This window comes from Culex quinquefasciatus, chromosome 3 (genome assembly GCF_015732765.1).
Source record: "Culex quinquefasciatus strain JHB chromosome 3, VPISU_Cqui_1.0_pri_paternal, whole genome shotgun sequence".
NCBI classification, from domain to species: domain Eukaryota; kingdom Metazoa; phylum Arthropoda; class Insecta; order Diptera; family Culicidae; genus Culex; species Culex quinquefasciatus.
In genome coordinates, this window is record NC_051863.1 from 44,737,991 (window position 1) to 44,751,535 (window position 13,545).

At 45.4% G+C, this 13,545-nt stretch overlaps 2 protein-coding genes across 2 annotated transcripts in view; one reads left to right on the forward strand and one right to left on the reverse strand.

Annotated features, from left to right (window-relative positions):
- The window catches only part of LOC6053746 (serine/threonine-protein kinase Tao), a 34,181-nt gene that overhangs the window by 15,698 nt on the left and 4,938 nt on the right, over window positions 1-13,545 (reverse strand). The window contains exon 2 of the mRNA XM_038259068.1: window positions 5,072-6,018. Coding sequence (XP_038114996.1) covers window positions 5,072-5,517 — 446 coding nt within the window. The 5' untranslated portion in view covers window positions 5,518-6,018. The remainder of the gene's footprint in view (window positions 1-5,071; window positions 6,019-13,545) is intronic.
- On the forward strand, window positions 7,604-11,710 carry LOC119768941. The gene has a single exon (XM_038260769.1). It carries the CDS (start codon window positions 7,604-7,606, stop codon window positions 11,708-11,710), a length of 4,107 nt encoding a protein of 1,368 aa, XP_038116697.1.

Below are 13,545 nucleotides of genomic sequence, written 5' to 3' on the forward strand. Positions count from 1 at the left end.
GGTCAAAATTGGAACTACATTTTAGTACCAAAATGTAGCCCTGATTTTTCTGAGCAACTTTGCTTAAGACACCGAAGCTCTATGACGTAACCCCAAAGCGCCATTAATTTTGTCCTGCTAGATTGACTGAATATTCATAGCTTAATTATAACTATTTTTTAAACTAACTGTAACTTTACGCAGTTATTTTTGAGAATTTTGACATGTTCCGTGACTATACGTAATTTGGCGAGATCTACAACTTTGTCGAAGACACCAACTCGCTAGGAGGTCACTGGAAAAAGTTAGATTTCAGCGCCACTTATGCGGCCAAAATTGGAACTACATTTTAGTACCAAAATGTAGCCCTGATTTTTCTGAGCAACTTTGCTGAAGACACCGAAGCTCTAGGACGTAACCCCAGAGCGCTATTAATTTTGTCCTGCTAGATTGACTGAATATTCATAGCTTAATTATAACTATTTTTTAAACTAACTGTAACTTTACGCAGTTATTTTTGAGAATTTTGACATGTTCCGTGACTATACGTAATTTGGCGAGATCTACAACTTTGTCGAAGACACCAACTCGCTAGGAGGTCACTGGAAAAAGTTAGATTTCAGCGCCACCTATGCGGCAAAATTGGAACTACATTTTAGTACCAAAATGTATCCCTGATTTTTCTGAGCAACTTTGCTGAAGACACCGAAGCTCTAGGACGTAACCCCAGAGCGCCATTAATTTTGTCCTGCTAGATTGACTGAATATTCATAGCTTAATTATAACTATTTTTTAAACTAACTGTAACTTTACGCAGTTATTTTTGAGAATTTTGACATGTTCCGTGACTATACGTAATTTGGCGAGATCTACAACTTTGTCGAAGACACCAACTCGCTAGGAGGTCACTGGAAAAAGTTAGATTTCAGCGCCACCTATGCGGCCAAAATTGGAACTACATTTTAGTACCAAAATGTAGCCCTGATTTTTCTGAGCAACTTTGCTGAAGACACCGAAGCTCTAGGACGTAACCCCAGAGCGCTATTAATTTTGTCCTGCTAGATTGACTGAATATTCATAGCTTAATTATAACTATTTTTTAAACTAACTGTAACTTTACGCAGTTATTTTTGAGAATTTTGACATGTTCCGTGACTATACGTAATTTGGCGAGATCTACAACTTTGTCGAAGACACCAACTCGCTAGGAGGTCACTGGAAAAAGTTAGATTTCAGCGCCACCTATGCGGCCAAAATTGGAACTACATTTTAGTACCAAAATGTAGCCCTGATTTTTCTGAGCAACTTTGCTGAAGACACCGAAGCTCTAGGACGTAACCCCAGAGCGCTATTAATTTTGTCCTGCTAGATTGACTGAATATTCATAGCTTAATTATAACTATTTTTTAAACTAACTGTAACTTTACGCAGTTATTTTTGAGAATTTTGACATGTTCCGTGACTATACGTAATTTGGCGAGATCTACAACTTTGTCGAAGACACCAACTCGCTAGGAGGTCACTGGAAAAAGTTAGATTTCAGCGCCACCTATGCGGCCAAAATTGGAACTACATTTTAGTACCAAAATGTAGCCCTGATTTTTCTGAGCAACTTTGCTGAAGACACCGAAGCTCTAGGACGTAACCCCAGAGCGCTATTAATTTTGTCCTGCTAGATTGACTGAATATTCATAGCTTAATTATAACTATTTTTTAAACTAACTGTAACTTTACGCAGTTATTTTTGAGAATTTTGACATGTTCCGTGACTATACGTAATTTGGCGAGATCTACAACTTTGTCGAAGACACCAACTCGCTAGGAGGTCACTGGAAAAAGTTAGATTTCAGCGCCACCTATGCGGCCAAAATTGGAACTACATTTTAGTACCAAAATGTAGCCCTGATTTTTCTGAGCAACTTTGCTGAAGACACCGAAGCTCTAGGACGTAACCCCAGAGCGCTATTAATTTTGTCCCGCTAGATTGCCACCTCGCCCCACTGTGCAATGTTACCGCGAGCTAATATTAATGTAAAGAAACAATCACGGAATGGTCCAAATTTCAAGAGGCTTGGTGGCGTGGAGCCACGTTTTAGAATTAAAGTTAAATTTTGGCTTAGACTTCGGATAATCAAGTACCCAAACTTTCTTTAAATCTTCCCTAGAATTTTTTTTTTTAGTTTTCAATAAATATTTGATTTTTTTTATTTGAAAATTTCTAGTTGGAAAGATTGAGATTTTTTTATTTTTTTTTACTCCTAAAATTTTAGGAATTTAAAAAAAGTAGTATATGCAACAAATTGTGAAAACAAGAGTTTTCAGTACGAGTCGTACATTTATCCAACGAGGTTTATCGAGTTGGATGAAAACTTCGAGTGCTGAAAAATCAAGTTTTGCAACGAGTTGCTTACAATATTTTCTGCAATTCCGAAATAGTAGTTTATGCAACAAGTTGCAAAAATAAGATTTTTTCAACACGAGTCGTACATTTCTCCAACGAGGTTCACCGAGTTGGATAAATACGAAGAGTGCTGAAAAAAACAAGTTTTGCAACGAGTTTCATACAACATTTTTTGCAATTCCGAAAACACCCATTGAGTGAAATTTTGAGTAAAATTTTCACGTATTTTGTCAATAAATCGTTTAAATCTAAAAAAATATAGAAAAGTGTTGCTTTTCGAAACTAGTGCTGAAAAGTGTTGCTATTCGATTCTGTTATTTTTGGTACAGAAAAGTAGGCTTTTTGTCGTTCAAGAATGACAGGAAAAGTAAGTAGTTTCACGATAAATACGACGATTTCTGAAAAAACAAGTTGTGCAACGAGTTTCTTACAACATTTTTTTGAAATTCCGAAAAACGTTTCTAGAATGGAATTTTAAATTCACCGTTCAAAACTAAACAACATTGAAAAATGTGACTTTTCGATAAAAATGTTGAAAAGTTCAACTTTTCAGCACCCATTTCAGTGCTAAAAATTAGAACTTTTCAGCACTGGTATTGAAAGGTACCAACTTTCCATTCAGTTATTTTTGGTAGGGAAACGTAGGTCGTTTCGTTTCTGCAGTACTGCCGTTCTACGCATAATTGTCCCATGTCATTTTTGATCGATTTTGACTTTTTGACATTTTTATATTTAGTTTGTGGTATTCTTTGAGAAAAACATATAAAATCTGGTACAGAAAAAATTTTGAGTAACATTTGAGAAATCGTAAATTTTTAACACAACAGTTCATTTTTTTTAAATTTAGAAATTCCGTAGAAACAGTTCAATAGGGCGAATCTGCGTTTGTAAACAAGCAGCCTATCCCTTATGCTCAAGTGACAGTTCACGTCAAGTAAGAGGGGGATAGACTTGACTTGCTTGTTTACAAACGCAGATTTGCTCTATTAAACTGTTAGGGGCAGGGGGGCAGAATGGCCCATGGGGGCAAAATGGGTCACCATTGGTTTTGTGCTTTAGAATGGATTTAAACCAACTGTAAGGCAAGGGTTTTATAAAGGACGTCAAATAACATCACCACACCGAAAACCACTTTGGAATTCGTTGTATTTTTCGAATTATGAGCAAAAATGTAAATTTATTGACAAAACCACGCACATGTTCTTTATTTCGAGGTTCTTAAACAAGCTTTCTCGAAAGTTACATTGTTTGAAAGAGTATGTTCAATGTTTATAATATTACCAGGAGCTATTACGAAGGTAATCAAATAACAACGGAACCTTCAAATCATTTAGAGGCTTGGTGGTGGAAGTGTTAAATTAAAATCCACTTGGGGGCAGAATGGACCACCCTTTTCCTGCCTTATAAAAACAATCAAAAGTTATGAAATTTTATCGCTCCTGGTAGCTTCACAAATCACGTTTAATGCAACATTAGTTGATTTTTTAGTTGTTTTGATGCTTATTTGTGAAAATAGTGTCTTATTTCAACATATTAAAACTATTTTCAAAAATGTTTGTTTTGGTAAGTGACTATTTTCATAAAAGTGGTCTAACTTCATGGAAACTATGTTAGAAATGTCCCTTTAATCATTTATTATCTCCCTCCAACGTTTTATTAGACAAAATGGCTTATTTTCTAAGGTGGCCCATTCTTCCCCGCACCCACGAAAAGCAGCTGAATTTTTTTTTTTTTTTTTTTTGAAGTGGCTCAAAAATAGTTTTTAGCTAAAAAATTTCATCAACCAAGTATACAACATTGCAATGAAGGAAATATCCCAAAACATAAGCCTATTACACTGAATTCATAAATTTGTATGTTTTTTTGATGCACTTTACTTAGGCGGGCCTTTCTGCCCCCCCTGCCCCTAATACGAAATTTCAAAATTTTAAAAATTTTGAACTCTTGTGTTTAAAATGATCGATTTCTCAAATTTAACTTCGAACACTTCAATTCTAAACAAGTCTGTGGCTTAGAAACTTGGGAGAATTTAGTCCTTTTTATCAAATGTGTGGCTTTTGTTTGTTATACTATTTATTTTGCAAAAAATGTGATCTTCCATAGAATGAACGTCAGAAAAATATTGAATCAACATTATCCTAATCAATCGGATTTGGAACCTAACATTTCAAAAGGGCACATAACGTTTGTAAACAATAGTGTATCCCTTTCACTCGAATGACAGTTTACATAAGGTGTGAAAGGGACACACTCTTGTCCAAAAAAGTTATGTGCCCTGATGAAATAGCAAGCCCGATTTGATTGCAATTTGATTTTTTTTTTTTAGATTGTCATGGTCCAAAATTGAAAATTTCCGGAGATACAGACTTTTGTATGCTTTCTGCAATAAACGATTAAATGTTGATGCAAACAAATTTTGTATTTTTTTTTCTAATTTCAGATTTCGGGTTACGTAATATTTCAATGAGCAGTGGTTGATCGAAATGTAGGTAGCATTATACGAAATCTTGCAACGTCTTCAGCGAAGATTTCACCTGTGGCATACCGCTTCGATGTTGGACATCTTTTCTATCGGTTCTCCCTCTCGTGGGGCAAAGCATGTGGCAGAATTGTACGACGAAACAGTTCTGCGCGCACATTCACGAACCGGAATTAAAACTGACTAGTCAGATACTTCTAGTTTGTACTCACCGATGAATCCGGCCGAGCGAGTGCAGATAGCTGAGCCCGCGCAGCACGCCGTCACAGATGGCGGAAATTTCCTCCTCCTTGAGCGGCCGCTTGTGCACCTCGATGATGTCGGACGCGGACCCCACGCAGTACTCCATCACCAGCCAGGCGGTGTTCTCGTGCAGGTAGCATCCCTTGTACTCGATCGTGTTCGGGTGGTTGAGCTGCCGCAGGAAGCGGATCTCCTTCAGGATATCCTGCCACTTTTCCATGCTCTGTTTGCCCATGTAGGACATCTTCTTGATCGCGACAATCTCGCGCGTGAGATTGCACTTGGCGTAGTAGACCGCACCGAACGAGCCATGGCCGATCTCGCGCAGATCGTCGAATATCTTCTCCGGGTCATGCTTGTTGAACAGTTCCGCTATCTCGGGGTCCTTCAAACTCCCCGGCCTCATTATCGGCATACTACGGGATGTAGTTGGGGAACGGAGGGAGGGGTTAGGATTAGGAGTGGGAAGTCTCACTCACACACACACTTTTACGTTTTACTTTCCTGTTATTGTTACAACTTGATTGCACACGCACTATTGATACTTTTGTTGTTCTTCCGTTTGATTGACTTCAACACTCATTGTTTTTCGTTTTCTTCTTCCACCAAATACGGCCACGAACGAACCAACTCTCTGCTGTTGAACCGCCGCACGCCGCACTATCATATTATTGTCACAGGTTCGTGGTGCTAATTGATATTATGTTTGCATCTCCTGAACACCGCCGTCGCCGTCACCGTCAGTGCCGTATGCCGCCTGTGAAGCTCGCTAGAACGTCGAACGGATGGCCACTTTTGGCACATTTTCACCACACGGCCACGAAGCGCCAGCGACCATAGCCAGGGACATTCCCGCCAGACTGGCTGCCTGACTGACTGATGCAACCGTCGGCGTCGTTGTCTTCAACCTTCAGCACTACAAGAAGCAAAACACAAAAGAGAGAAATCGGGAAAAACACGTTACAATTGGTGGTTCTGTTTACGGAACGCACTTTGGGGGCCGATGGTCACCGCAGTGCATTGTGTGTGTTTGTGTCTGTGTACTCTCTACTGCTGCTGTTGCTGCTCTATCGTAACACACTGAAGTTATAGCCAAAGCACATGGTGTCAACTTAGCTTCGTGACACCACATGCACTGCTAGTTCCATCTTCAATCCGAGTCGACACCATGCAGGCAGGGCAAATAGTATAAACAAAATATCGGGCGTTAATGACTAATTAGCTAGTTGTCGCGTTCGCGAGCTTGCTGCTGCCCGAGCGAGTGCACACTCATAATGGTGACCGTTGTGTCGACGGTACAATCATCGCATTAGGACGCGAACAAGTGCAAGCTATCAGAGGGAAGGCAGTCAGGCAGAGTTTGTGTGTTTGTGTACGTAACGTATGTAATGTACACTCTGCACACTCGAAGTTTGTAATATCTTCTTCGGCTCGGCCCGATCTGATTCATGGGAATATTGCACAACTTGATGACCAAACAGCCAGGCCAGGCCATCTGATTTAGGACTAGACCCAGTGGCAGCCCAAACTTTGCCCAAAAGTATGCCAAGGGGCCAACATTTGAATACTCTCTAGTAAGGGATTTTTCCAACAAAATATGAACTTCAAACAATATTACCGATTAAGTTACAATTCAAAATATGGATAGTAGGTAGCGTGAGCATTGTTTTCTGAATCCTAGAGGACTTTTTTGTCAAAAAGAGGAAATCTACATCTATCCATAAGCAAATTGAATACTTTATGTTCATAGAATTGTAAAGATGTTTTAAACCTGTTTGGATAGCAAATAAAGAACTGGAGAATTGCTCGAATAATTCGAAAATACAGACTTTGAACAAAGCTTTTACTTTATTGAGTCCTAAAATTAAGCTTAGATTGCTGATAGTATTGTTTACAGCGATAAAGCTTATTTTTCTGGGTAAAGTAACCCTATGTACGACCACAAAGAGTTTAAAATGGATTTTTAAATCAAATTTGAAATATAAACCTCACGGTCCTTCTTGACAGAAAAGGTCCTACTTGACCGATGTATGTAGATTAGTTAGGTAAGGCGGGTGTTCGGTGTCGCCCCTCCCGCACGACGACGCCCATGCTGATTAACGGCGCGTTGCAGCCGACGTACGAAACAAAACACACAACGAAGAGAAAAGCCAAGCGAGGACCAGAAAGTTCTCCACTCGCGAACGGAAAGGAAGCAGCGCCTAGCAGCAGCAGCCCCAAGAGGAATAGTTTAACCAGTGAAACGGAAAAGTTAAATAAAACCGAACCTTAAGTTAAAGTGTTTCCTCTGTGGTACCAAACCGAAAAACAGTCCACCACAATCAGAACAGTAAGCCAAGGCCGTGTGAAACATAAAAGTGGTCCATCCCGAACCGGATTGGAAGTGTTTCCTGCTGCTGCCTCGCGCTGCAAACGTGTTTAAACACGTTCGGAATCGCGTTCGAAAAGTGTAAAGCCAGTCGTGTGTGTGTGTGCGCCACTTCAAAAAGTGAACCGGAACAATGTCCGATGGTGAATTCAGTGATGATGACCGCGAATCGATGCATTCGGCGGACGACACCGGATTCATCGGGTTTCCGGAAGAGAAACTCGCTGTCCCTGTACGGAGCGCCATTGTCCGGAACCCGAATCAGCAAGTGCAACAACAAGTTCCAAGGGAACTACAAGGCCTGTTCCGGCTTCGAGAGCAGATGAGGCAGAGAATCGTTGGTGTCCGTCGGAACCTGCAGAAGCAGAAGCAGCTTGCTGTGGGACCGCTCAAGGTCATGAAGGAGATGCTGGCGGCCGCCTTCAAGGAATATAACGGGTGCCACAATGAAGTCATGACGTGGATAACGGACGACGAACTTCCGGCTCAAGTTGCGATTTACCAAGAGTTCGAAGACATGTACTTCGAGGTCTCGACGACTGTGGAAGAGCTGTATCTGGAGGCCAAGAACCGAGATGCAACGCCGTCGAATACCAAGCCGCAAGTTGTTGTCCAGCAACGCCCCTTGAAAGTGCCAATCCCCTCGTTTGACGGCAGTTACGCAAACTGGCCGAAATTCAAAGCCATCTTTCTAGACCTGATGGCCAACTCCGGGGATTCAGACGTGGTGAAGTTGTACCATCTCGAAAAGGCGCTAGTCGGGGAAGCCGAAGGGAGCATTGACGCGAAGGTGTTGAACGAGGGTAACTACAAACAAGCCTGGGCCGACCTCGCTGAACGCTTCGATAACCTGCGTGTGATCGTCGAGTCTCATCTACGAGCCCTGCTGTCGCTGAAAAGGATGACGTCCGAGTCGCATAATGAATTGCGATCTCTGATAAACGAAGTTACGCGCAACGTGGAGAGCCTGCGGTACCTGAAACAGGAGTTGACTGGCGTGTCCGAGCACATGCTTGTATTTCTGATCACTAACGCGCTCGACCAGTCCACACGTAAAGCCTGGGAGGCTACGCAGAAGAAGGGAGAGTTACCGAAATACGCTCCGACCATGGAGTTCTTGAAGTCCAGAGCCCACATTCTGGAAAACTGTGAGGTGGCGTTCGAGTACCAAGGCCCACCAGCAACCAAGCAGAAACCTACGTTCAAACCAGCCCAGAGAAGTCATGCCGTGGCGGCCATTCCGGCATCCGAGTCGACGTGTGACTTTTGCGGTGGTTCCCACGGTAACTACCAGTGCTCGACCTTGACCTCTCTGTCCATGCCCCAGAGGAGGGAAAAGGTGCGAGTAGCTGGACTCTGTTACAACTGTCTGCGAAAGGGACACTTCGTGAGCGGGTGTCCTTCTACGAAAGCGTGCCGAAAATGTGAAGCTCGTCACAACACGTTGTTGCACGATGACGCAGCGTCACTCCCTGGACGTGCCGTCCAGCCCAAGCCATTAGTCGTTGCCGAAGCAACAGCACTCCAGCCTGCCGTAGAGGAGGCGCCGAGTTCGGAAGAACGTCATGTGTCTGCATCCTGCTCAAGCCTGTTTCCCACCAGGTCCAAGACTGTTCTACTGCTGACCGCAGTGGTAGATGCCCTCGACAAACACGGCAAACCCCAACCTTGCCGTGTTCTTCTCGACAGCGGTTCCCAAGTCAATTTCGTGACCGAGGAACTGGCCAACCGTTTGGGAGTAAAGAAGCAGCCAGCAAATGTCCCTATCACCGGAATCAACGAGTTGCGAACCCACGCCCGCGACAAGGTTCTAGTGAAGTTCCGATCCAGAGTATCCTCTTTCGCCTGTGCGCTTGAGTGTCTGGTCACACCGAAAGTGACTGGAAAAATTCCAACAAGAAAGATCGACGTCAGTGGTTGGCGTCTTCCGGAAGGAGTTGTACTGGCCGACCAAGATTTCCATACCCCAGACAAGGTGGACATGCTGATCGGCGGCGAACTCTTCTTTGACATCCTGAAACCAAGGCACCTCCGACTGTCAGATAATCTGCCACAGTTGCGAGAAACCCATTTGGGATGGGTCGTTGCTGGGGTCCTCAAGGAACCGTACGTCGCGGACGTACCAATTCAGCACTCTAACATGGCCACCGTGGAGGACGTCGAGACAATGATGAAGCAGTTCTGGCAAGTTGAGGATTTGCCGGACGTCCCGAAACTTTCGCGAGAAGAAGCTGCTTGCGAATCTCACTTCCTGTCCACCTATCGACGTGACCCAACAGGAAGATTCGTGGTCCAGCAACCCTTCAAGAAAAACGTGGTCAATCTGGATGATTGCAGAGATCTTGCCCTGAAGCGATTCCTGATGCTCGAGAAGCGATTGATGCGAAACCCGGAACTCCGAACCCAGTACATCCAGTTCATTCGAGAATACGAAGCTCTCGGCCACTGCCACGAAGTGATTGAAGCAGACGACCCACAAGGCCAGAAGAACTTCTACTTGCCGCACCACGCAGTACTGCGGCCCTCGAGCTCGAGCACGAAGTGCCGCGTTGTTTTTGATGCCAGTGCAAGGACGACCCCGAACAACTTGGCACTGAACGACGTTCTCCTCGTCGGTCCGGTAGTGCAAAGCGAGCTGTACGCCATCATGTTGCGGTTTCGGATTCACAAGGTTGCGTTTACGGCGGATATCTCCAAAATGTACCGTCAAATTCTGATGGCCCCCGAACATCGACACTACCAACGGATCTTTTGGCGAGAGCAGACAACACAGCCGCTGCGGGTGCTTGAACTCGACACCGTTACGTACGGTACCGCATCAGCCCCGTACCAAGCAACCCGATGCCTCGCCCAGCTGGCCGAAGAAGAGAAGGACGAGTTCCCGATTGCAGCAAGGATCGTTAAGCAGGAGGTTTACATGGACGACATGCTCTCAGGAGCCGAAACGGTGTTGGAAGCGATTGAGGCGCAGCAACAACTGAAACAGCTTCTCGCACACGGTGGCTTCCCAGTCCATAAATGGTGCTCCAACTCGGTAGAGTTCCTCAAGCACATGCCTGTAGAAGAACGTGAAACGCAAGTGCCGCTGGAGGAGAGTGGCGCGAACAAGGTCATCAAGGTTCTAGGACTGCACTGGGACCCTGAAGCAGATACCCTACTGATTGCCAACCAAACCCGGCCGTCGACGAGTGATGTTGTAACCAAAAGAATGATCTACGCTGGGGTTGCTAAGTTCTACGACCCACTCGGGCTCTTCTCGCCTGCTATCGTCCTCGCCAAACTACAATCGCAGCATCTTTGGAAAATCAAGGCAGACTGGGACGATCCGCTCGAAGGAGAGGTGGCGCGCCATTGGCAGGATCTTCAAGCGTCACTGGCGAAGCTCAATCAGATCCAAGTTCCGAGACGTGTAACGGCGAACAACGCGGTAGCTTATGAGTTGCCCGGGTTTGCAGATGCTTCCAACGTAGCGTACGGAGCCTGTGTGTATTTGCGAAGCATTTTTGCCGACGGCTCGGCAAAGATGTCGCTGCTGACCAGCAAGTCCAAGCTGGCCCCCCTGAAAGAGCTGTCCATCCCTCGGAAGGAGTGCTGCGGTGCTCTTCTGTTGACACGTCTTGTGAAAAAGTTCGTGAGAAATCGCATCGCTGTCATTCAAGACGAGACCGATGGCTTCCGATGGGAGTATATCAACACGGAGAACAACCCTGCGGACATAGTTTCCCGCGGTCAGGTGCCAGAACTTCTGCGCGACAACCGGCTCTGGTGGTACGGCCCGGAGTTTCTCGCCTACGCAAATTACCAGACTGTGCAGCCTCAAGCAGTGCCAGACGATGACCTCCCTGAGATGAACGCAGTCTTCGCAGCACCTACTGTGAGTATCGAACCTTTCCCACTCTTCTCCCGATGCAGTAGCTTCCGTAAGATCCAACGAATCGTCGGCTACGCTTTGCGTTTTGCCGAAAACTGCCGGAAGAAACCCGCTGAACGTAGGAGCGGCCAGATCTTGACGATCATAGAGCTGCGCAAGTCGAGGGAAGCAATACTGAAGGTGATTCAACTCGTTCATCTGGGAGACGAGATTCGGCGCGTTCGCCTCAACGAGCCTTGCAAACGGATCGGAAACCTCCGACCGATCCTTCACGAGGATTACTCCGAGTTGGCGGTCGTCTCGATCGCTCACAGCTTGCATTTGAATGTCGACACCCAATCATCCTCCCGGACAAGGACCCGCTGGTGAGGAAGATGATAGAGGAAATGCACATCGATTTTGTGCATGTCGGTCAGAACGGACTTGTAAACGCCCTGCGTCAACGATTCTGGTTGCTAAACGCAAGATCTACTATCCGTAAAATTACGCGGCGATGCGTTAAGTGCTTCCGGTGTGACCCCACTCGTACAACGCAGCTGATGGGAAATTTACCTCCAGCGAGAGTTGTTCCTTCACCACCTTTGCCGCCACTGGAGTTGACTACGCCGGTCCATTTTGGGTCAAGCAAGGTTCTCGTCGACCCACTCTTGTGAAGGCATACTTGGCAGTTTTTGTCTGTATGGCCACCAAAGCGGTGCATTTGGAGCTCGTGTCCGATCTCAGCACCGACGCATTCGTGGCGGCACTTCGACGGATGATCAGTCGCAGAGGGTGCGTTCAAGAGTTGCATTCGGACAACGCAACTAACTTCAAGGGCGCTCACCACGAATTGCACGAGCTTCACAAGCAGTTCCGGGATCAGCTAGCGGTTCAGCGCATCGTACAATTTTGCCAAGAACGTGAGATCGAGTGGCATTTTATTCCACCGGACGCTCCCGAGTTCGGAGGGCTCTGGGAGGCAGCTGTAAAATCCGCTAAAACTCACCTGAAGCGCATCGTAGGTAATGCAAAGTTGACTTACGAAGAGTTCTCAACGGTGCTGACTGAAATCGAAGCCGTACTGAACTCGCGCCCGATGTTCGCTGTGTCCAACGATCCTGCCGACCCGCTGGTGATCACACCGGCACATTACCTGATTGGCCGTCCTCTCACCGCCCCGGCTGAACCGTCTCTGGAGGATTTGAACGCCAGCCGATTGGATCGGTGGCAACACCTGCAGCTCATGCGTGAGCACTTTTGGCGTGCCTGGAGTCGTGAATATCTAAACACACTGCAACCACGGAAGAAAAACTTGCGCGCAATGCCAAATGTTCGTGTCGGTATGATCGTCTTGCTTCACGACCGAGTTCTGCCACCCCTTAATTGGAGGCTAGGACGAATCACGGCGGTTTATCCAGGAGAAGACGGATTTGTACGAGCAGTTGACGTGACCGTGAACGGATCGACCTACCGGCGCCCCATCAACAAGATCTCCATCCTTCCGATCGAGGACAACCTACCAGTTGAAGCTTCTAAGGTTGAGCAGACTCAACCGGGGGGAGGATGTTCGGTGTCGCCCCTCCCGCACGACGACGCCCATGCTGATTAACGGCGCGTTGCAGCCGACGTACGAAACAAAACACACAACGAAGAGAAAAGCCAAGCGAGGACCAGAAAGTTCTCCACTCGCGAACGGAAAGGAAGCAGCGCCTAGCAGCAGCAGCCCCAAGAGGAATAGTTTAACCAGTGAAACGGAAAAGTTAAATAAAACCGAACCTTAAGTTAAAGTGTTTCCTCTGTGGTACCAAACCGAAAAACAGTCCACCACAATCCGAACAGTAAGCCAAGGCCGTGTGAAACAGCGGGGTTTCAAGCTGTCAAAATAGTTTGTTAGCACGAAAACCGGATTTTAAGGGAATGGAAAGAGGGGAATCACAAATCCGTATAAATAATTTCAAGATTGTTCAGGTGTAAACCGAAAACGCGATCAAAAATTAAAGTGGAAGAATGAGGCTTTTAACTGTTTATTTGATTGTCAGTGTACAAGACGCCGCACTGTTTAATAATTTTCTGGCGTACATTCAATGTTGCAGTCCAAAACCAGTCATTGAATTGGAAAAATAAAATTCTTTTTCAAACTTTATTTTCTTGATTTGTGTGCACCTACGTCGAAGACCAAGATTGTTTACTTTTTGCTCTTTGGTCGGGTATACCCCATTTGGCAT

What these genes read in the sequence shown, in the direction of transcription:
- LOC119768941 (XM_038260769.1), top strand. Translation starts at nt 7,604, where the DNA reads ATGTCCGATGGTGAATTCAGTGATGATGACCGCGAATCGATGCATTCG.